The following is a 24024-nucleotide window of genomic DNA, read 5'->3' on the forward strand; positions in this document are numbered from 1 at the left end:
GAGATTAAGGAGAAGCCTATTAAACATCAAATTAGGTTATGATTTTACAAATTAAGCACCAAAACATCATGTTATACAACAAATATGACAGAAAAAGTAGTTCAATATGCAGTAATGCTATGTAGTAATTACTGTATTTATGAATTTAGCACCAAAATATTACGATGTATTGAAAACATTGACTACAAAAATGCGTTGGATAATCCAGAACGTTGGATAAGCGAGTGTTGGATAAGTGAGACTCTACTGTATTACTATTATTATTGTTACAAAGGCAGAGTATGACACAGCAAACGAGATATACAGTATATGCTGGATTTCATATCACCAAATCACAAGTCAAACACTTCCCAAGTGTTTAGAACTATTTGTTGTTGTTGTTATTTGAGGCAAGTGTGAATGTTGCAACTGGCCACCTTGATTAGCATTGAATAGACTTGCAGCTTCACAGCCTGGCTGCTTCCTGCCTGGGGGATCCTTTGTTGGGAGGTGTTACCTGGCCCTGATTGTTTCCTGTCTGGAATTCCAACCTGGACGCAACATATCATTGGAGAACACAGAAACGCTGGATCACTCTTAACAACCACCATGTCAGGCTACGCAGAGAAGCCACTGAAATCCACAAATCTGTGGACAATTTCAACAGAAAGGAAGAAACCATGAAAATGAACAGAATCTGGCTACCAGTATTTTTTTAAAAAAACTCTAAAATCAGGACAGTAAATACAGAAAAACACTCAGAAAACAAAGGAATCCCAGGTATGAAACAATCAACTAACACTTTCCAACAAAGGATTCCACCACGGCAGGAAGCAGCCAGGCCTTGAAGCTGCAAGGCTATTCAATGCTAATCAAGCTGGCCAATTGCAACATTCACAGTTGCCTCCAGCAGACAAGAGTTATTTCTCCCACCCTGGACATCGTTCAATAGATATATAAAGATATATATATTGCCTAGTTTTCAACAGACTTCACAACCTCTGAGGATGCCTGCCATAGATGTGGGTGAAACATCAGGAGAGAATGCTTCTGGAACATGGCCGTACTGCCTGGAAAACTCACAGCAACCCAGCAAAGCCTGGAATGGCTTTCAAAGTTTCACGGCTTCTTCATCAACAAAGTTATTAAGAAGATCTAGACGAGGCTCGAGATGAATATTTGTCTTGGAACCAGATAATGAGGATCCCACAAGATGGGACCTGTCTGTACTTGGTGCATCAGAAACTACAGATCCCAAAGGTCGGGGGATTCCTAATTTCCTTGTACTGAGAACCTTGGCGTTGTCTGGTGGTGTCTGTATTTTATAGGCAGTGTGGAAGAGGCCTAAGTGAGGCCTAACTTTGCCTGTCCCCTGGGCTGAGTGGGTTGCTAGGAGACCAAGTGGGCAGAGATTAGCCTTCTAACTGGCAGCAATTGGATAAAAACAATTATTCCTCTAATTAGGACTTTATTTTTCTTTTCTTTTTGTTGTATGAATGTAGAGGCATGGGTGAGGGGTTGTGCTGCCAAGTTTAGTGTTTCTGGGATGTGTGGTTTTATTGTTTTGTCCTAGGCTGAAATTTCATTACCCTTTTTCTTTTCTTTTTGTTGTATCAACCTAGAGGTGTGGATGAGGGGTTGTGCTGTCAATTTTTGAGGTTGTGGGGTGTTTAGTTGTGTTGTTTTGTCAGTCGCCAGGATTCCATCACTCTTTTTTATATATATATATATATATATATATATATATATATATATATATCCCTCTCCGCCTTCGGTTGTCACTGGGGCCACTTTACGAAACGCAATAAAACGCCATTACCGCTCCAACCGCAGGTCGTAAAACATAATGGAAATCACATAAAAATATTAGAACATATATAAAAATAGAGGGGAAAAAAGCCCAAGACAACCTGAAGTCGAGCGGCAGGAAGGAATAGCAGTGAAGCATTGGGAGAAGACACATTCGGAGTGCGTTTTTGTTTTTCAGTGGCAGTAAAAACATAACCGAGTTTCGCAGAACTCGTCTTGTGCCGTTTCCGTTTGATGATGAATTCGGCAGGTCTTCCGAGGCGGGAAACTGATTCCGCAAAGAATATCCCAATTTGTCATTCGTGCCGAACAACAGGCACTGTTCCGAAATGCCTTTCCGTTCAACCATTTGTCCCAATTCCTTGTGTCCGTTTGGCATGTTTCATCCGTGGCCACGGAGCGATCTTCATGATTTCATTCTCAGTCCACAAGAATGTCCTCCAAATCTACAATTATTATGACTAGTTTGGGTACGCAGCGTTTCCCGGATTATTTGAAAAAAAATCAATTTTAATTCTACATAATGCATAAGGTGAACTACAACTCACCTCATGCCAGGTTAACCCCGAGAACTCCATCAGTACTTAAAGTTTGTTATGTTGGGCACGTTTGTAGTTCAATACGCAGTAATGCTATGTAGTAATTACTGTATTTATGAATTTAGCACCAAAATATCACGATGTATTGAAAACATTGGCTACAAAAATGCGTTGGATAATCCAGAACGTTGGATAAGCGAGTGTTGGATAAGTGAGACTCTACTGTATTTCTGGAAGTGGGAGCTTGTCTGTGGAAGTGGACACCCCAGCCACACACATACATACATACATACTTTCACTTTTATTATGTGTATAGATAAATATTATATTTATTTATACTCTACTATATCTCCCCCAAAGGAGATTTATTTACAAAATAAATAAAAACAGATGCATGAAACTGGGTTGCTTTGAGTCTTTCGGGCTGTATGGAAATGTTCCAGAAGCTTTCTCTCCCGACGTTTCGCCCACATCTGTGGCAGGCATCCTCAGAGGTTGTGAGGTCTGTTGGAAATTAGGCAAGTGGGTTTATGGCCATGCTCCAGAAGTATTCTGGTATGGTATACCTCACAACCTCTGAGGAAGCCTGCCACAGATGTGGGCGAAACGTCGGGAGAGAAAGCTTCTGGAACATGGCTATAAAGCCCGAAAGACTCACAGCAACTCAATGATTCCAGCCAATTTTTTTTGTGTCAGGGAGTGGTTCAAATCTGGGGAGTGGGGTGAGCTCCCACTGTTAGCCCCAGCTTCTGCCAACCTATTTTTTTTTCGTGTCAGTAGTGATTTGTGGTGTGAGAGAATTGGTTGTCTGCAAGGACGTTGCCCAGGGGACATTGCATGGATGTTTTTTGATATTTTTACCATCCTTGTGGGAGGCTTCTCTCACGTACCCGGAACTGGAGCTGACAGAGGGAGCTCATCCGCACTCTCTCCGGGTGGGATTCGAACCTGGCAGCCTTCAGGTCAGCAACCCAACCTTCAAGTCACAAGTCTTTAACCCACTGCACCACAGGCAGCCATGAAATCCTCCGACAATACATGAATGATAGCCGGGAAACCTGCAGACAGACAGACAAATAGGTCCTTATAATCCAGCGTGATCGAATCGTTCAAGCATTGGACTATGATCAAGGCTGGATAGACATCTGTGGAGAGGGCTTTGACTGTGTCTTCCTGCATATCAGGAAGGGATTGGATTGGATGGCCCTTGGGGTCTCTTCCAACTCTATAATAATAATAATAATAATAATAATAATAATAATAATAATAATAATAATGATACATCACACAGTCCTAGACACTTGGGAAGTGTTCGACTTGTGATTTTGTGATACGAAATCCAGCAGATCTATCTTGTTTGCTGTGTCATATAATAATAATAATAATAATAATAATAATAATAATAATAATAATAATAATAATACATCACACAGTCCTAGACACTTGGGAAGCGTTCGACTTGTGATTTTGTGAAACGAAATCCAGCCTATCTATCTTGTTTGCTGTGTCATATTAAAATAATAATAATAATACATCACACAGTCCTAGACACTTGGGAAGTGTTTGACTTGTGATTTTGTGATATGAAATCCAGCATATCTATCTTGTTTGCTGTGTCATATAATAATAATAATAATAATAATAAAACTTTATTTATACCCCGCCACCATCTCCCCGTGGGGACTCGGGGCGGCCCAACCAGCACAATTTACAAAAAGAAACAGCATGAATACATTGAACAATATACAAAAATAAATAAAACACAGTAAGACAATAAAACAAGAGGGTTGTTGTATGTCTTTCGGGCTGTGTGGCCATGTTCCAGAAGTATTCTCTCCTGACGTTTCACCCACAAATGTGGCAGGCATCCTCAGAGGTTGTGAGGTCTGTTGTCGAAGGCTTTCATGGCCGGGATCACAGGGTTGTTGTATGTCTTTCGGGCTGTGTGGCCATGTTCCAGAAGTATTCTCTCCTGACGTTTCGCCCACATTTATGGCAGGCATCCTCAGAGGTTGTGAGGTATGGAGTTTTACTCTAGTAAAACAAGAGTTTTACTCTAGGATTCTGACACCGTATTCCCACCCCGAAACTGCAGAAAATCACACTGGCCTGGAAATGCCTCCTTGTCATACTTTCCCAAATGGCTACTCGGAAGAGCTCCTTAATATCCTTGCCCAATAATCTCACATTCATTGGCGAGCTTCCTCTAAGGAATTGTGCCAGCACTTGGGAATGAGATTTCTTTCCAGGAAAGGAAGAAACAGCACATAATCCCCTTCCCGGGGGTCGTGGCGATGCCACCCATTTCAGCAGAGCTCTCTTTTGCGCCTCAACCTCTTTTTTTTACAGATTATGTGTGCCTTCCCCTTTCTATACACCTTCCTCCCGCTATCGCAACTTTGCAATGAGTGCAAAAATAAAACCCAACCGCATCCCCCTCCCCTGTGGATCTCGGGCTTTCCATCCTCTGATGGCACAGATGATGTTTCTCTCTCTTTAAAAAAAGAAAGGAAGAGGGGGGAGAAAACGCTGACAAAGTCCTCTTCCAGTTGCGATGGCAACCGTGCCAGTAATTAGGTTGGCCTGGTTTCTCATCCTTCAGAGGGAGAGAGAGAGCGAGCGAGCGAGAGAGAGAGGGGAGAGAGGGTGGAGGGGAGAAAGAGGCAGGTGGTGCCAAGGCGAGAGAGGGACGGATGCGGATGACAGGGATGCGGATGACAGGACGGGTTTGGCACACCGTTCAACAATCACGAGTGTCTTGAGCTCATCCAAAAGAGCCTTAGCATTGAACGGTTGTGTTGTTAAAGTGCCAAGTATGGAACCCTGCGCAGATGGAGAAGCCTTAGCATTGAACGGTTGTGTTGTTAAAGCACGAAGTATGGAACCCTGCGCAGACGGGGAAGCCTTAGCATTGAACGGTTGTGTTGTTAAAGTGCGAAGAATGGAACCCTGCGCAGACGGGGAAGCCTTAGCATTGAACGGTTGTGTTGTTAAAGTGCAAAGTATGGAACTCTGCGCAGACAGGGAAGCCTTAGCATTGAACGGTTGTGTTGTTAAAGCGCGAATTATGGAACCCTGTGCAGACGGAGAAGCCTTAGCATTCAACGGTTGTGTTGTTAAAGGGCGAAGTATGAAACCCTGTGACTTAAGCAACGTGCAGTCATTGAATTCTTGACAGCAGAAGGTGTCACCCCAAAGGAAACTCATCCAAGAATGCATGCCGTTTATGGTGATTGTGTTGATGTGAGTCCTGTGAGTCATTGGGCGTTTAAGTTTAAAGATGTTGACATGGGAATATCTGACTTGCGTAAAAAACAAGGAGTTGGACATCCTGTGACCGCAACCACCGAGTTTCACAAGCAAAAGGTTGACAGATTGATTCAGGACGATCGTCATATCACTCAGAGAGAAATTTCAAGCATCATCGGCATTTCACAAGAACGTGTGGGTCACATTATAGCTTTGCTTGGATATCGGAAGATCTGTGCACGATGGGTCCTGTGAGATGCCGGTTGTGGAAACAGAGTGTCGACTTCTTCAGTAACAATTTCAGAAAACGTGTTCATCGTTGGCAGAAATGTATCCAATTGTCTGGTGATTATGTTTAAAAGTGAATAGTGATAATTAAAGGATTATTTCTGCATTTGATTTATTAAAATATTCCCATCCAAACCCAAGAAACGAAGGTGAAGGCCTTACTTTTCATTCAACCCTTGTCGAAACACCCAAAAACACAGTGCCAGCTTTGCTCTTGAGACGGGGGCCACAGGGTGAAGAATTACCGTTCAACTCCCGAATCCACTCTCTGAGCTGATGCACCTTGGCAGTTTGTCTCCGAGAACGGGGATCCTGATGTGTGGAAACAGACAAGCGTGGCCTCTTCGTGAGCGGCAACCGGAAAGCGACACAGGGGTCCAAGCATTGCCCACACACTTTTTGTGCTTTCGTATCCAAGCCTATTCCGTAGTGACGTGGTCCCTCTGTTGGCATCCTTTTGGGTTTCCTCCAAGCTCCAGACCCGAATCCCTCCCTTCCTTTTCCTTTTTTCTTCCCAAGTCCAACCCTGTTGCCTCAGCAATTGATTCTTGGAACGCTCTTCTTCCTCCTTTTCCAAAATGCCAGGCGTTGGATACATGCAGTGATGCCTACGCCAGATAAATGCCTCACTTTTGGTGCACCTTCGCTTTTATTTTTCACACTGACATCAGCCCATCGCTGTTTTCCTTTCCTTCTGTTTCTTTCATTAGCACCTTCTTGAGTTTGATGGTCATATGTACTTTTGCTCCCCATTTGCTGGAGTTAAGGACACGGTCCCATGAAAGTGAAAAACCACACATTTTAATGAACACTGTTTTTGTTTAAACCTAAGAGAACGTCTCTCTCGAAATTGCCACAATCTGCCAGCACAACACTATAGTAAACGTAGACTCAGAGCTGACCATAAGATCAGAAATGGCAGAACTACTTGATGCTTTCTTTGCCTCAGTCTTCTCACACTTGAGGCTTTCTTTGCCTCGGTCTTCTCACACTTGATGCTTTCTTTGCCTCGGTCTTCTCACACTTGATGCTTTCTTTGCCTCGGTCTTCTCACACTCGATGCTTTCTTTGCCTCGGTCTTCTCACACTTGATGCTTTCTTTGCCTCGGTCTTCTCACATTTGAGGCTTTCTTTGCCTCGGTCTTCTCACACTTGATGCTTTCTTTGCCTCGGTCTTCTCACACTTGATGCTTTCTTTGCCTCGGTCTTCTCACATTTGAGGCTTTCTTTGCCTCGGTCTTCTCACACTTGATGCTTTCTTTGCCTCGATCTTCTCACACTCTATGCTTTCTTTGCCTCAGTCTTCTCACACTTGATGCTTTCTTTGCCTCGATCTTCTCACACTCTATGCTTTCTTTGCCTCAGTCTTCTCATACTTGATGCTTTCTTTGCCTCGGTCTTCTCACACTTGATGCTTTCTTTGCCTCGGTCTTCTCACACTTTGCCTCGGCCTTCTCACACTTGATGCTTTCTTTGCCTCAGCCTTCTCACACTTGATGCTTTCTTTGCCTCAGCCTTCTCACACTTGATGCTTTCTTTGCCTCGGTCTTCTCACAAAAAGAAAGCCGTCCTCAACCTCAGAATTTTGTCAATGTCTATTGTTTCCAAATGCCGGCTGAGATCTTTCTTGTTTGCTGTGTCATAATAATAATAATAATAATAATAATAATAATAATAATAATAATAATAATAATAGCAGCAGCAGCAGCAGCAGTGGCCATTCTGATAATAGAGTAGAAGAACAGTTATTGGAGATACTCTAAATGTATTACAGTTGGGCTGAGTCCTTATAACCTAGATTCCTTTACTGCAGGGCTGGGAATGTGGTGAACTACAACTCCCAACTGCCCCGCTAGTATAGCCAAGGGAAGGGAATTCTGGGAGTTGTAGTATAGTACCTGGAAGGTAGCCCTCCTTCTCCAGATTCTGAATTGAAACTTCCTATTGAAGTAAAATTGTATTGCAGAAAGAGGGCTGGGTGTCACCTGGTATAATACTATTATTATTATTATTATTATTATTATTATTATTATTATTATTATTATTGTATGACACAGCAAACAAGATAGATATGCTGGATTTCATTTCACAAAATCACAAGTCAAACACTTCCCAAGTGTCTAGGACTGTGTGATGTATTTTCGGATGATGCGTGCAGATCCCAGTCGTGTGGCCTTTTGCAGTTGGCAGAGCGTGATTTTGTCAATGACTATTGTTTCCAAATGCCGGCTGAGATCTTTTGGCACAGCACCCAATGTGCCCATCACCACTTGGACCACCTGTACTGGTTTCTGCCAGAGTTCAATCTTGAGGTCCTGATAGCGGCTGAGTTTTTCCTGTTGTTTTTTGTGAATGCGACTGTCACCTGGGATGGCAACATCAATGATCCAAACCTTTTTCTTTTCCACAACTGTGATGTCTGGCGTGTTGTGTTCCAGAACTTTGTCAGTCTGGATTCGGAAGTCCCACAGTATCTTTGCCTGCTCATTCTCCAATACTTTTGCAGGTTTGTGATCCCACCAGTTCTTTGCTGCTGGGAGGTGGTACTTGAGGCATAAGTTCCAATGAATCATTTGGGCCACATAGTTGTGCCTCTGTTTGTAGTCTGTCTGTGCGATTTTCTTACAGCAGCTGAGGATACGATCAATGGTTTCATCAGCTTCCTTGCACAGTCTGCATTTTGGGTCATCAGCTGATTTTTCGATCTTGGCCTTGATTGCCTTTGTCCTGATGGCTTGCTCCTGGGCTGCAAGGATCAGGCCTTCTGTCTCCTTCTTCAGGGTCCCATTCGTGAGCCAGAGCCAGGTCTTCTCCTTGTCAGCTTTTCCTTCAATTTTGTCAAGGAACTTTCCATGCAATGTTTTGTTGTGCCAGCTCTCAGCTCTAGTTTGTAGTGCGGTTTTCTTGTACTGGTTTTTTTGTCTGCTGTGCTTTGAGGAGTTTCTGATTTTTGACTTCAATCAAAGCAGGTTCTTCACTTTGCTTTACATCTTCTGCCAGGGCTTGTTCTTCTTCTTTGCCTGCTTGTTTGGCTTGTAAGAGTCCTCTGCCCCCTGATCTTCTAGGCAGATAAAGCCGGTCAACATCACTGCGAGGGTGCAGTGAATGATGAATGGTCATGAGTTTTCTTGTATTATTATTATTATTGTTATTAAATTATTAGGATGGTGAGGCAACAGCACTCTTTGACAGAGAAAGTTCAAGAGCTTATAAAACTACAACGCAGGTTATAGCATCAAGTTCAAGTGTTCTCAACACAGTAGATGCATCCGATGTCATCCAAGTTTCTCCCTTGCAGGATCGAAACCCTTCTTTACAGCTTGCCTTCCTCCTCGAACAGGACCCAGGATGACTTACAAGAAGTAGAAAAGTCTCACAACTCTATACAAACCAAGGAAGGGGTGGAAAGCAGACAATATCCAAAGGAAAACCCAGGCAAGAGAGTTTGACTGCTCCCCGGCTCTTGCTCTTGTGAAGGAGAATTGGGGGCAAATCCGGCAAATTGGCCTCTCTCTCACTCACTCTGAGCTTCAGGCTTTGTGCTCCGCCAGCCATTTGGTTTCAAGGGCCACTCCACGGAGAGCTTTTCTCCTTCCCAAGGGCCCTCCACCGTACTCCAGCTCCCTCCTGTTGTTCCTGCTGCCCACTTGGCTCAGCCAAAGAGGCCTCGTGCGGCGCCCGGCACCCTTGCCAGCCATCTGCGGCACTCCGGCATCCCGTGGGCATCATCGCTGGCACGAAGCTTAGTGCAACTCAAGGTGAAGTAGATGGGGTTGAACCCCACCCTGGGACCAACTCTGTGAGATTGTGGATCGGTTGGCAATGAGACACAACACACACCAGACGGGAAAGCCGAGGAGTGGCAATTTCGTACACGAACTCCCAGATTGTTGTCTTCTGAAGCAGTAACAGTCACCTCCGAATCATAGAGACATAGAGTTGGAAGGTCATCCAGTCCAACCCCCTTTTGCCAGGCAGGACACAATCAAAACACTCCCAATAGATGACCATTCAGACTGCTTGAGAGAGTAAGACTCTCTGGACTCCTAGGCAGTAATATATTCCATTGCTGAACAGCACTTCTGATATTTCTGGAAAACCATAGACTAAGGATACAGCTTGGATTCCTGTTAGGAATTTATAAGGAACCAATATGTCATAGTAGTATGTGCATAATAATAATAATAATAACAATAATAATAATAATAATAATAATAATAATAATAATATGAAATCCAGCATATCTATCTTGTTTGCTGTGTCATAATAAAATAATAATAATAATAATAATAATAATAATAATAATAATAATAATAAGACAGAAGGCCTGATCCCTGCAGCCCAGGAGCAAGCCATCAGAACAAATGCTATTAAGGCCAAGATCGAAAAATCAGCTGATGACCCAAAATGCAGACTGTGCAAGGAAGCTGACGAAACCATGGATCATATCCTCAGCTGCTGTACGAAAATCGCACAGACAAACTACAAACAGAGGCACGATTCTGTGGCCCAAATGATTCATTGGAACTTATGCCTCAAGTACCACCTCCCAGCAGCAAAGAACTAGTGGGATCACAAACCTGCAAAAGTATTGGAAAATGAGCACGCAAAGATACTGTGGGACTTCCGAATCCAGACTGACAAAGTTCTGGAACACAACACACCAGACATCACAGTTGTGGAAAAGAAAAAGGTTTGGATCATTGATGTCGCCATCCCAGGGGACAGTCGCATTGACGAAAAAAATCACAAGTCGAACACTTCCCAAGCATTTAGGACTGTGTGATGTATTTTCAGATGATGCGTGCAGATCCCGGTCAGGTGGCCTTTTGCAGTTGACAGAGCGTAATTTTGTCAATGTCTATTGTTTCCAAATGCCGGCTGAGATCTTTTGGCACAGCACCCAATGTGCCCATCACCACTTGGACCACCTGTACTGGTTTCTGCCAGAGTCTTTGTTGTTGTTGTTGTTATTATTATTATTATTATTATTATTATTATTATCTGGAGAAAGCCAAGGCTTGTGCGTATGGATTCCTGCTGCTTCCCTTCATCGTCTGGGCACCAAATGGAGCCACGAATCCCCTGCCAAGAGCAGCCAGGATGGAGGGTCGGAGGCAAAGGGGCGTCTCTCCTGCCATCATTTGTCTCCAAAACCGCCTCATTTCCATTCCGCCTCTTGGAATCGGGTCCCCGTGATTGATTCTGTGCCCCGGGTTCCCATCCAGGCCTTTGTCATGCTAATTCTGACACACCGAGCATTGATGCGCATTGTGTCGGCTCTGGAATACTGATGGCGAAAGGGAAGCGGGAGAGAGAAGACCCTTCCCAGAGCCCTTTTGTCTCACATTCCACCCAAATCCTGATTTTTTTTTCTCTCTTGATACCTTTCCGCCTCCAAAGAAACAAATTGAGAATACGGTTATAATGTATAGAAAAAACCACAAAGAGTTAAAAACTTGCCATTATACTAGATTTCCTTTGACCACTTGGAGTGCTTCTGGTGTCGCTATGAGACGCTTCTTCATGGTGCCTGTGGCAGAGCTCAGACCGCATTGTAGTCTGTGGTCTGTGGTTTGCTCTTCTCCACACTCGCATGTCGTGGATTCCACTTTGTGGCCCCATTTCTGAAGATTGGCTCTGCATCTTGTGGTACCAGAGTGCAGTCGGTTCAGCACCTTCCAAGTCTTCTGTGCCCAGGAGAGAGTTTCTCATCCAGTATCAGCCATGGATTGAGGTTCCGGGCTTTAGCCTGCCACTTTTGAACTCTCGCTTGCTGAGGTGTTCCTGCAAGTATTTCTGTAGATCTTAGGAAGCTGTTTCTTGATTTAAGGCATTGCCATGGTCACTGATATCCGAACACAGGATGGGCTGGAAATGTCACTGCCTTGGTCCTTTTATTGCTGGCTGCTACTTCCCAACGGATGTCAGTTGGTGCAATATCGGCTAAGCCGTATAATACCACTTCTCAACATAGTTGCCATTCAAATCTAGGCACTTATCATAGCGATAAATGAGCTTGGCAACTCCTTCCCCACAAAACTCTGCCGCTTGCGTCCTCAATGCAGCGTTTTGGCGACGATGCGCAGCTGCGGGTAGGGGTGACCGGCTGGTTGAGGACGCAAGCAGCAGAGTTTGGTGGGGAAGGAGTTTCCAAGCTCATTCATCGCTATGATAAGTGCCTAGATTTGAATGGCGACTATGTTGAGAAGTGATATTTGGGTGTGGCTTTCAACTGCATATGGTAAATGTTTTCCCCTATACTTTTGGAGAACGCAAGCGGCAAAGTTTTGTGAGGAAGGAGTTTCCAAGCTCATTCATCGCTATGATAAGTGCCTAGATTTGAATGGTAACTATGTTGAGAAGTGGTATTTGGGTGTGGCTTTCAACTGCATATGGTAAATGTTTTCTCCTATACTTTTTGAGAACGCAAGCGGCAAAGTTTTGTGAGAAAGGAGTTTCCAAGCTCATTCATCGCTATGATAAGTGCCTAGATTTGAATGGCGACTATGTTGAGAAGTGGTATTTGGGTATGGCTTTCAACTGCATATGGTAAATGTTTTCTCCTATACTTTGTTCATTTTTAATTCCAAAACGTAATCTACTTTCTGGATAACCCTAGTATATATTGGATTTATAACCCAGTTTCCTCCCAAGATGGGATTCAGATGGACTGCAGTATTTGGACTACGATCGACTTTGTCATTTGCATCCTGGAGGGTTTTTCAAGTGGATGCTAGGAAAAACAGAGGCAACTCTTTCATCCCTTTCTCCCCCTTTTTTAGAATTATAGGATTTTAGTGCATCCTTGAAACGGTAAGAGAGCACTTTTGCACCGAAATGCAAAGGAAAAAATATTGTTTTTCTTCTAAGTGAAACACAGGAGCGCACTCTAACCTCTGCAAGCGGCACACATTCCATTAAAAAAGAGAGATCTTCGAGTGAGGATCTGAGCCGTCTCCGGCGCGCGGCAACAAAGGGACGCCGCAAAATTGCAAGAAAGGAGCCCGCTGACAGGCAATGCATGGACGCGGAGGTGACAAGAACTGGCAGAAACAAAAGAGCTCTGCTGCGAGGAGACTCATCTCTTTTGACCAGCCTGGAACAGCCTACTATGCGGCTGCCAGTGTTAAAAAAGAAGATTCGGCTGCCGGCCCAAAATGAGCTTTTTCACATAGAATGGGAAAGGCAGGCAAACATCTCCGGCCAGCGTGGGATTTGCATGCCCATGCTCGGCCTGTGATGCTCCACGGCCATGCTCGGTGTTACGTAGGCAATGCAAAAACACTCTCTTGACCTGGCTTAGTCTCTGAGTAAATGCTCGCAACATGCCTCCTCTTGAGGCCACGCTTCTGTCAATGCGCCATGGCGGGCAAGCTGTCCCAGCGTTGCCAGATGGCCAAGAGAAGCTCCCACAATGCTCAGGTGACAAATGCAGAATTAACATGGAAGCAAAATCCCATCGCAGCACTCCTTGGCTTGGGAATTCTTATTCACTTAGGCACCCAAAAAGTTCCTGGAGATAATTAGGCATCACAAGGAAATGTCCCTGTGTCAACCAATTTCAGAGACCTGACAGTCCTAAGCTATTGATATCCATGTCCAAACGATTATTTATAATAATAATAATAATAATAATAATAATAATAATAATAATAATAATAAATAGTAAAGCAAAGTGAAGAACCTGATTTGATTAAAGTCAAAAATCAGAAACTCCTCAAAGCACAGCAGACAAAAAAACCAGTACAAGAAAGCCACACTACAAACTAGAGCTGACAGCTGGCACAACAAAACAATGCATGGAAAGTTCCTTGACAAAATTGAAGGAAAAGCTGACCTGGCTCTGGCTCACGAATGGGACCCTGAAGAAGGAGACAGAAGGCCTGATCCTTGCAGCCCAGGAGCAAGCCATCAGGACAAAGGCAATTCAGGCCAAGATCGAAAAATCAGCTGATGACCCAAAATGCAGACTGTGCAAGGAAACCGACGAAACCATGGATCATATCCTCAGCTGCTGTAAGAAAATCGCACAGACAGACTACAAACAGAGGCACAACTATGTGGCCCAAATGATTCATTGGAACTTATGCCTCAAGTACCACCTCCCAGCAGCAAAGAACTGGTGGGATCACAAACCTGCAAAAGTATTGGAAAATGAGCACGCAAAGATACTGTGGGACTTCCGAATCCACACTGACAAAGTTCTGGAACACAACACACCAGACATCACAGTTGTGGAAAAGAAAAAGGTTTGGATCATTGATGTCGCCATCCCAGGTGACAGTCGCATTGACGAAAAACAACAGGACCTCAAGATTGAACTACAAAGACTCTGGCAGAAACCAGTGCAGGTGGTCCCGGTGGTGATGGGCACACTGGGTGCCGTGCCAAAAGATCTCAGCCGGCATTTGGAAACAATAGACATTGACAAAATTACCATCTGCCAACTGCAAAAGGCCACCCGACTGGGATCTGCGTGCATCATCTGAAAATACATCACACAGTCCTAGACACTTGGGAAGTGTTCGACTTGTGATTTTGTTATATGAAATCCAGCATATCTATCTTGTTTGCTGTGTCATAAAATAATAATAATAATAATAATAATAATAATAATAATAATAATAATAATTTTATTTGTATACCCCGCCCCATCTCCCCGAAGGGACTCAGGGCGGCTTACATGGGGCCAAGGCCAGACGTCAGACAACATAAAAACATAGCAATAAAACAAGTCAATCGACAACAAAACAAATCATAAAACAAATAAGGTCACATACAATAAATATGATAAAATCTTGGGTTGGCTCCAAAAAGAACTGGGCCAAAAGTGTAAGTTGTGTCAGTACCATCAGGAAGAGGTAGATACCAGAGCTATCCTTATATAATTATTATTATTATTATTATTATTATTATTATTATTATTATTATTATTATATTATTATTATTATTATTATCGTTCCCATTAAAGTGCTGGGGAAGGCGTACACAAGGGACTATTGGTAAATGAAATGGTCAAGATATAAAATTGATGATGTGCCTTCCTTCCTTCCTCTCTTTTCAATGTCCATGCATCAAGAAGGGGTATTTTAGTATCAATAACTACATAGTTTTATCAATATTTGTATGTATGTATTTTTATCCTTTACAATTTTATCTTGTAAATCACCTAGAGCATCTTGGATGGAGGGCGATTAATAAGTAATTACATGATGATGATGATGATGATGATGATAGTGCTAAAGCTATCATACTGACAGTCTATGGTTTCACCATTTTGGGCCCTTTATCATTTATTTATTTATCATGTCAGAAGCAAATTGAAGGTTCAGTTATAATGTTTTTTTAAAAAAATTAAAACTTGGTATTATGCTAAATTTTCTCTGACCTCTTAGAGTGCCTCTGGTGTTGCTGTGAGAAGGTCCTCCATTGTGCATGTGGCTCAGGCCGCATTGTGTGCCCAGGGAGAGTCTCTCATCCAGTCTCAGACATGGATTGAGTTTCTGGGTTTTAGCCTGCCACTTTTGGACTCTTGCTTGCTGAGGTGTTCCTGCGAGTATCTCTGTGGATCTTAGGAAGCTTTTTCTTGATTCAAGGCGTTGCCATGCTCACTGATATCCGAACAAAGGATGGGTTGGAGATATCACTGCCTTGGTCCTTTCATTGCTGACTGCTACTTCAGGTGGTGCAATACCGACTAAACAGTAGGCATGTCCGATCGATGAAAAAAATGTTTCAATTCTCGTTTCCAAAGTAGGGGGCGCTGGCGCTTCGATAAAGTATTTCCGATTTTTTCACCCAAAAATTTCGGATATTTCCGAAAATTTGTAATGATTCTAAATGTTTCTAAAATGGTGGACGCGCATGCGCAATCGCTACACACCGGGCTTGTATGGCAAACTTCCATGTGGACGCAGAGGACATTAGCCCCCACCTTTGCGTCCATCGTGGAAGCTTCTGATTGGTCGGGGAGCGGCAGCCATGTTAGGCTGCGCTAAGCTCCCATTCAAGGTAGGTTGCAGAAACAAAAAATTTTTTTAATATTTTTATTAACGAAATAAAATAAACGAAATAAACGAAACATTAAGAGACAATTAGAGAATGGGCCAACAATGGTTCGAATTACATTGTTGGTTGCGCCGTGAGACAATGTCTCGGAATGCGTATCAAAAAGCGAGAACAATCCGAAATAATTCCGATATACGATTCAAAACGATTTTTTGGACATGTCTACTAAACAGTATAATTTCTCCAGCGGTGTGGGGTGTAGACATCCTGTGCTAATGCAGCATGTCTCATTAAGAGCCACATCCACTGTTTTAACGTGGTGAGATGTATTTCACACTAGCATGCGTATTCAGTAGCAAAGCACAAGGACAGATGTCTTCACTGTGTCTGGTTGTGATCCCGAGATTGTGCCAGTCTGCTTTCATATGATATTATTTATAGCACCCACTTTTTGCTTGATATTCTAGCAGTGCTTCTTATAAGTCAGAACACAATCCAGAGTGACTCCCAGGTGTGTTGTGGTGCTGCAATGCTCCAGTGGGATTCCTTCCCAGGTCATCCTCAGAGCTCAAGATGCTTGTCTGTTCCTAAAATGAAAATCACATGTCTGCATTTTAGATGGATTAGGAATCAGCTGGTTTTCCCTGTAATAGGCAGTAAGAGCACCTAAAGCTTCAGAGAGCTTCTGTTCAAGCATTTCAAACCACTTCTTGCTTGAGCGGTGATGGCACAATCGTCAGCATAGATGAAACTCTCTGTCCCTTCTGGCAGTGGCTGATCATTTGTGTAAATGTTCAACATTGATGGAGTAAGCACACTCCCCATTCTTCTGTTTTCGCCATCGGCTTCTCTGACCATGGAACTCAACAAAAAAGTTCCTGTTTTGTAGCAGATTTCCTATGAAGTGCGGAGGTGATAATCCTTTGTGATATTATACATTTTTCTCAGTAGAAGGTGATAATTGACAGTATCATATGCCGCTGACAAGGAACCCCGGTGGCGAAGTGTGTTAAAGCACTGAGCTGCTGAACTACCAGACCGAAAGGTCCCAGGTTCAAATCCTGGGAGCGGAGTGAGTGCCCGCTGTTAGCTCCAGCTTCTGCCAACCTAGCAGTTCGAAAACATGCCAATGTGAGAGATCAATAGGTCTAGCGGGAAGTAGATCAATAGGTCCAGCGGGAAGGTAACGCCGCTCCATGCAGTCATGCCAGTGGCCACATGACCTTGGAGGTATCTACGGACAACGCCGGCTCTTCAGCTTAGAAATGGAGATGAGCACCAACCCACAGAGTCAGACATGAATGGACTTAACGTCAGGGGAACCCTTTACCTTTACCTTATGCTGCTGACAGGTCTACCCTGTTTCCCCTAAAATAAGACATCCCCAGAAAATAAGACCTAGTAGAGGTTTTGCTGAAATGCTAAATATAGGCCTCCCCCGAAAGTAAGACCTAGCAAAGTTTTTGTTTGGAAGCCAAACAGAACACCAGAGCATGCAGGATCGGTAAATGTACGTACCATGGAGTGTTGTACATGGAAATATTGGTAGTAACAAAAAATTCTGGATAGGATTCAGTTTGTCTGGTTATGCTGGTTTGTGATGACTACTATTGTACAGTATATAATAAATGCTCATTTTTTGGCTCAACAATAAATGTGAATTCTTCTTCGTGGAAAAATAAGACATCCCCTGAAAATAAGACCTAGTGCATCTTTGGGAGCAAAAATTAATATCAGACACTGTCTTATTTTTGGGGAAACACGGTATGAAGACAGCTCCTGTAATCTGTCCAAACGATAACTTGAATCTCAAGCCTCCATATTGTTGACTCTTTGGGTACCCTTGATTGGAAGGGGAGGCTGGGATTCAATGAAAATTCCCTTTGGGAGACTCAAGTTGTATTGGTGCACCATGTTCTTCAGAGTGATTCGGTTATTTGTAACCCGCACTGACCACTGTCTGTCTTTGTTTCTTTCTTCCCAGAACACAGATGACCTCCTAGTAGCTTCGGCCGAGTGCCCCAGCGATGACGAAGACCTGGAGGAGTGCGAGCCGAGTACTGGTGGGTCCTTTTCCATCTTCTCAGCCCCGGGAACAGAGTCAGAGGGGAGGGACGGGGGCCCTTGGATCCTTGCGCCCAAAGCCCAGCTCCAGACACGCTCAGGCCCTGCCCTCGAGACAGTCAGGATTACTTCTGGGGTGTCCTTACAAGCAACACAAATGTGCAGAACTTTGCCCAAAGCAATGCAACATGAGAGCAGATACCGTACATATCTTTCTCTTCCTTTCTCTTCCTTACTCGTGTGCCCCTGTCCTCACTGAACTCTTTGTTCACTATCTGTTTTCTGGTGTTCTCACAGCTGCTCAGCTACTTCTACCATTGTTCCCCAACAAAGCTCATTTTTGTACCATTTCGGTGCTAGTTTCAGTCCTCCGTCTTTGTTTTGAGAAGCTCGAGATTAGGTCTTCTCTCAGCTCAGAATGGTGCGGGCCACAACTTGCCTTTAGTTGGAAGATCAGAGTTTGGGAAAGTTGCTTTGGGAAGACTATAGATCCCAAATCACCTCTCACTGGATACAGTCGACTCTCAGTTAACCAGCAACCATGGGGATTGGCAGATACCGGATAAATGTAGTTACTGGTTCATTCTTAAGCTACTGTCCACAGTCTTTAAGTATAGTTGTACTCACTGAAGTCCATAAGCATACATGCATCCACCTCCACAGAGGTCTACAGCATACTGCCAACAGTGAACTCCAAACAGCAGCAGAATAATAATAATAATAATTATTATTATTATTATTATTATTATTATTATTATTTTATTATGACACAGCAAACAAGATAGATATGCTGGATTTCGTATCACAAAATCACAAGTCAAACACTTCCCAAGTGTCTACGACTGTGTGATCTATTATTATTATTATTATTATTATTATTATTATTATTATTATTATTATTACTATTATTATTATTTTATTATGACACAGCAAACAAGATAGATATGCTGGATTTTGCTTCACAAAATCACAAGTCAAACACTTCCCAAGCGTTTAGGACTGTGTGATGTATTATTATTATTATTATTATTATTATTATTATTATTATTATTATTATTTTATTATGACACAGCAAACAAGATAGATATGCTGGATTTCGTATCCCAAAATCCCAAGTCGAACACTTCCCAAGTGTCTAGGACTGTGTGATGTATTTTCGGATGATGCGTGCAGATCCCAGTCGGGTGGCCTTTTGCAGTTGGCAGATCGTGATTTTGTCAATGCCTATTGTTTCCAAATGCCGGCTGAGATCTTTTGGCACAGCATCCAATGTGCTGATCACATTATTATTATTTTATTTTATTATTATTTTATTTCCATCTCCCCAACGGGGACTCGGAGCGGCTCACATGGTGGCAGGCCCAATACAATCATATATCATAAAATCAACAGTTAAAACATCAAAGAATGCATTTTAAAAAATTAACAATTCATGATTTAAAATAGACATACCGTATATACTCGAGTATAAGCTGACCCGAATATAAGCCGAGACATCTAATTTTACCACAAAAAAACTGGAAAAACATTGACTCCAGTATAAGCCGAGATACCAATAAAATTACATTGAGGCCTCAGTAGTTTAAATGTTTTTGAATCTTTACATCAAACTGTAATTTAAGATATGAGTGTCCAACTCTGATTAAATCATTATTTTTGTCTTCTTCAATGTCAATGTCCTTATGTATCCTTTTAATAATAATAAGTAAAATAACACATGTAATAATAATAATAAATAATACAGGAAAATAATACAAGTAATACTAAATAGAGTAAAATAATAAATGCAATAATAATAAGATCAGAGTGAAATAATAACTGTATTATTAATAATAATAAAAATAGAGTAAAATAAATGTAATAGCAACAATAATAGAGAAAAATAATAAATGCAATAATAATAATAAATGCAGTAAAATAATAAATGTAATAATAGAGTAAAAGAATAAATGTATTAATAATAATAAAAATAGAGTAAAATAATAAATGTAACAATGCCAATAATAATAGAGAAAAATAATAAATGTAATAATAATAATAAATGCAGTAAAATAATAAATGTAATAATAGAGTAAAATAATAAATGTATTAATAATAATAAAAAGAGTAAAATAATAAATGTAACAATACCAATAATAGAGAAAAATAATAAATGTAATAATAATAATAAATGCAGTAAAATAATAAATGTAATAATAGAGTAAAATAATAAATGTATTAATGATAATAAAAATAGAGTAAAATAATAAATGTAACAATACAATAATAATAGAGAAAAATAATAAATATACCATATATATTATTGACCAGGACCCTCACCCAAGTATAAGGTGAGGAGGGTTTTTTTCAGTCCTAAAAAGGGGCTGAAAAACTAGGCTTATACTCGAGTATGTACAGTAATTAAAATATTAAACAATCATCCAATATAGGACAACAGTCTGGGCGACAGTCAAACTGATGGAGTGTCTATTACAGAATAGAACTTATGTCAAATAGACACGACAAGCAGGGAAGATAAACCTGAACGGAAATCAAACTATAAAATGGCAGGACAAGTTTCAATGTGGATATGGGTCAGGTTATAACGGACTTGTCTACTCAAAAGCACAACGGAACAAGCATGTTTTTAATTGCTTCCGGAAGGCATCTGCTTTCATTGAATACAAAATAGAGTCCTGAGTCTGAACATGCTTAGTACAATCATATGTCTATAGCTCCTCCCACACTAAAGAGGTAAGTCAAATTGACAAATCAACATAAATATACAATACAGGTTAGCAAATATATCCATAGTGAGAGGCTTGGAAGGTTGCTATTACCAACAGGGGCAGCCCCACGTAGAGCGCATTATAGTAGTCTAGTCTGGATGTGACTAAGGCATGTATTACCAAGGTCAGGTCGGGCTTTTCAAGGTGCCATCAACCATATCGAAAGCCACCGAGAGGTCTAAGAGAACCAGAAGGGACACATTCCCCGATCTAGCCCTCTACGTAAATCATCCACCAAGGCGACTAACACCGACTCAGTCCCGTATTTGTGGAAGAGCCGGGCAAGATCGTGTCGTTCGTCGGCCAAGATCTCCTCTCCTCCCATCCCTATTCATTAGCAATAATGCCTTTCCTTTCTTCACTAATTTAAGTCATCAGCCACTCGCCCCGATTTTATCACTCGAGTTCATCTCGGCCAATTTCATTGATGTTCAAAGCAGAGGTAAAAGCCGGCTGCCCATTAAGACTGGCGTGGAGCGGGGAGTTTCCGCCTGCAAAGTGTCAGAGGGAATGCAATTGATGCCCCGGGTTTCATACTTAAAGGATAATACCAGCAGGCCACTGCCCCTTGTAACAACATCCTTGTCATGCCAATAAGAATACAAGGCTCCTGGGGACATCGTGGGTAGAAAACATCAGACTCTGCCATTGAGTGCATCTGCACTGCAGAATTGATGCAATAAGCCGCCCCGAGTCCCTTCGGAGAGATGGGGCGGGGTATAAAAATTAAGTTATTATTATTAATATTACTATTTGACACCACTTTAGGGCCACTGCGGTGAAGCAGGTTAAACCGCCAAGCTGCAGAACTTGCTGATTGGAAAGTTGGTGGTACAAATCTGTGGGTGGCGTGAGCTCCTAATGTTAGCCCCAGCTTCTGCCAACCTAGTGGTTCAAAAACATGCAAATGTGAGTAGATTAATAGGTACTGCTTCGGCGGGAAGGTAACGGCACTCTATGCAGTCATGTCAGTGTCCACATGATATTGGAGGTGTCTACGGACAACACCGGCTCTTTGGTTTAGAAATGGAGATTAGCACCAACCCCAAGAGTCGGACACGACTGGACTTAATGTCAGGGGGAAATCTTTACCTTTACTAAATAATAATAATAATAATAATAATAATAATAATAATAATAATAATAATAATAATGTGTCATACAATAATAATAATAGCACAAGCAAAGCACTCCTGACAGATGGCCACCCAGCCTCAATGTTGATAATAATAATCATCATAATAATCATAATAATCATAATAATACATCACACAGTCCTAGACAGTTGGGAAGTGTTCGACTTGTGATTTTGTGATACGAAATCCAGCATGTCTATCTTGTTTGCCGTGTCATAATAAAATAATAATAATAATAATAATAATAATAATAATAATAATAATAATAATAAGTACACTGGCTCTTTGGCTTAGAAATGGAGATGAGCACCAACCCCCAGAGTTGGACACAACTGGACTTAATGTCAAGGGAAAACCTTTACCTTTACTAAATAATAATAATAATAATAATAATAATAATAATAATAATAATACAAAATCCAGCATATCTATCTTGTTTGCTGTGCCATACAATAATAATAATAATAATAATAATAATAATAATAATAATAATAATAATAATAAATACACCAGCTCTTCGGCTTAGAAATGGAGATGAGGACCAACCCCCAGAGTCGGACATGACTGGACTTAATGTCAGGGGAAAACCTTTAGTCGCCATGGCTCTTGGGAGCTGCATTTCCAAGACTAAACTATCATGGACTGCACTTGCGTCGTCCCCGAAGCCGGTTAATTTTGTAAAAGACGTTCCATTTGGAACAATGCCGAGAAGTACGGCCCTTGACCATTTCCCAGCCCAAGACCGTCGCCTCTGAACCTATTCCTGGGGCTGAAAATTGGTTCAGGTTTTGGTCCACGGGAGATAGCGGAGGAACAAATATGGCCCCTAGCGCTTCTCATCATTTGTAAATGGTCGGACGTGGCTGAAGGTCGCTTCGTTGCCGTTTCCAGCTGCCAAACTACTCCATATCCCCTCTCCATATTTCTGCCCATCCTGGCTGCCAAGAAGCCTCCTTCCTTGCAAAAAAGAAGCCTCTTTTGTTATGCTTCCCTCCCTCGGTCCCTCTCCTTCCCTGCTATCTCTTTTATGCCTGCAGCCATATCAGTTCTGGCTGTGATCTCCTCAGATCTTAGCACTGAAGGGAAGGGATGGGGGGGCTGCTGGGATTAGTGGATCCGAAGCTGCTGCCGTTGTTCCCCAAAGCTAAGCCAGGGCTGCCCCGTCGCAGAGGAAAGGCAAGCCAGCCAGCCAAAAAGGGAGACAAAGCACCTGGTGGCAACGATGCCATTTGATGGGATCTGAAGCTGGTTTTCTATCATGCCGGCAGGACATGGGAGGTAGGAGACTGGGGCAGAGGTTGCCTAGACCTCATGGACAAGGTCTGTCTATTCATCTATCTGTTTAAGTATCGGTATAATTCCCTCATCTCTATATATAAAAGGGTAATGGTATCACGGCACCGGACAAAACAACTAAACTAAACGCCCCACAACCTTGAAAATTGACAACACAACCCCTCATCCACGCCTCTACGTTCATACAACAAAAAGAAAAGAAAAATTAAATCCTAGCCACAGCAACGCGTGGCCGGGCACAGCTAGTCTATATATATATAAAAGGGTAATGGAATCACGGCACCGGACAAAACAACTAAACTAAACGCCCCACAACCTTGAAAATTGACAACACAACCCCTCATCCACGCCTCTACGTTCATACAACAAAAAGAAAAGAAAAATTAAATCCTAGCCACAGCAACGCGTGGCCGGGCACAGCTAGTCTATATATATATATAAAAGGGTAATGGAATCACGGCACCGGACAAAACAACTAAACTAAACGCCCCACAACCTTGAAAATTGACAACACAACCCCTCATCCACGCCTCTACGTTCATACAACAAAAAGAAAAGAAAAATTAAATCCTAGCCACAGCAACGCATGGCCGGGCACAGCTAGTATATATATATAAAAGGGTAATGGAATCACGGCACCGGGCAAAACAACTAAAGTAAACGCCCCACAACCTTGAAAATTGACAACACAACCCCTCATCCACGCCTCTACGTTCATGCAACAAAAAGAAAAGAAAAATAAAGTCCTAGCCACAGCAACACGTGGCCGGGCACAGCTAGTCTATATATATATAAAAGGGTAATGGAATCACGGCACCGGACAAAACAACTAAAGTAAACGCCCCACAACCTTGAAAATTGACAACACAACCCCTCATCCACGCC

At 42.2% G+C, this 24024-nt stretch overlaps 1 protein-coding gene across 29 annotated transcripts in view; it reads left to right on the forward strand.

Annotated features, from left to right (window-relative positions):
* nrxn2 (neurexin 2) overlaps window positions 1–24024 on the forward strand; it is a 540133-nt gene that overhangs the window by 488032 nt on the left and 28077 nt on the right. For all 29 annotated transcript variants that reach the window (XM_062965405.1, XM_062965382.1, XM_062965398.1 and 26 more), the window contains one exon: window positions 17860–17938. In XM_062965405.1, the coding sequence (XP_062821475.1) occupies window positions 17860–17938 (79 nt within the window). The remainder of the gene's footprint in view (window positions 1–17859; window positions 17939–24024) is intronic.

This window comes from Anolis carolinensis, unplaced genomic scaffold (genome assembly GCF_035594765.1).
Source record: "Anolis carolinensis isolate JA03-04 unplaced genomic scaffold, rAnoCar3.1.pri scaffold_14, whole genome shotgun sequence".
Lineage (NCBI taxonomy): Eukaryota > Metazoa > Chordata > Lepidosauria > Squamata > Dactyloidae > Anolis > Anolis carolinensis.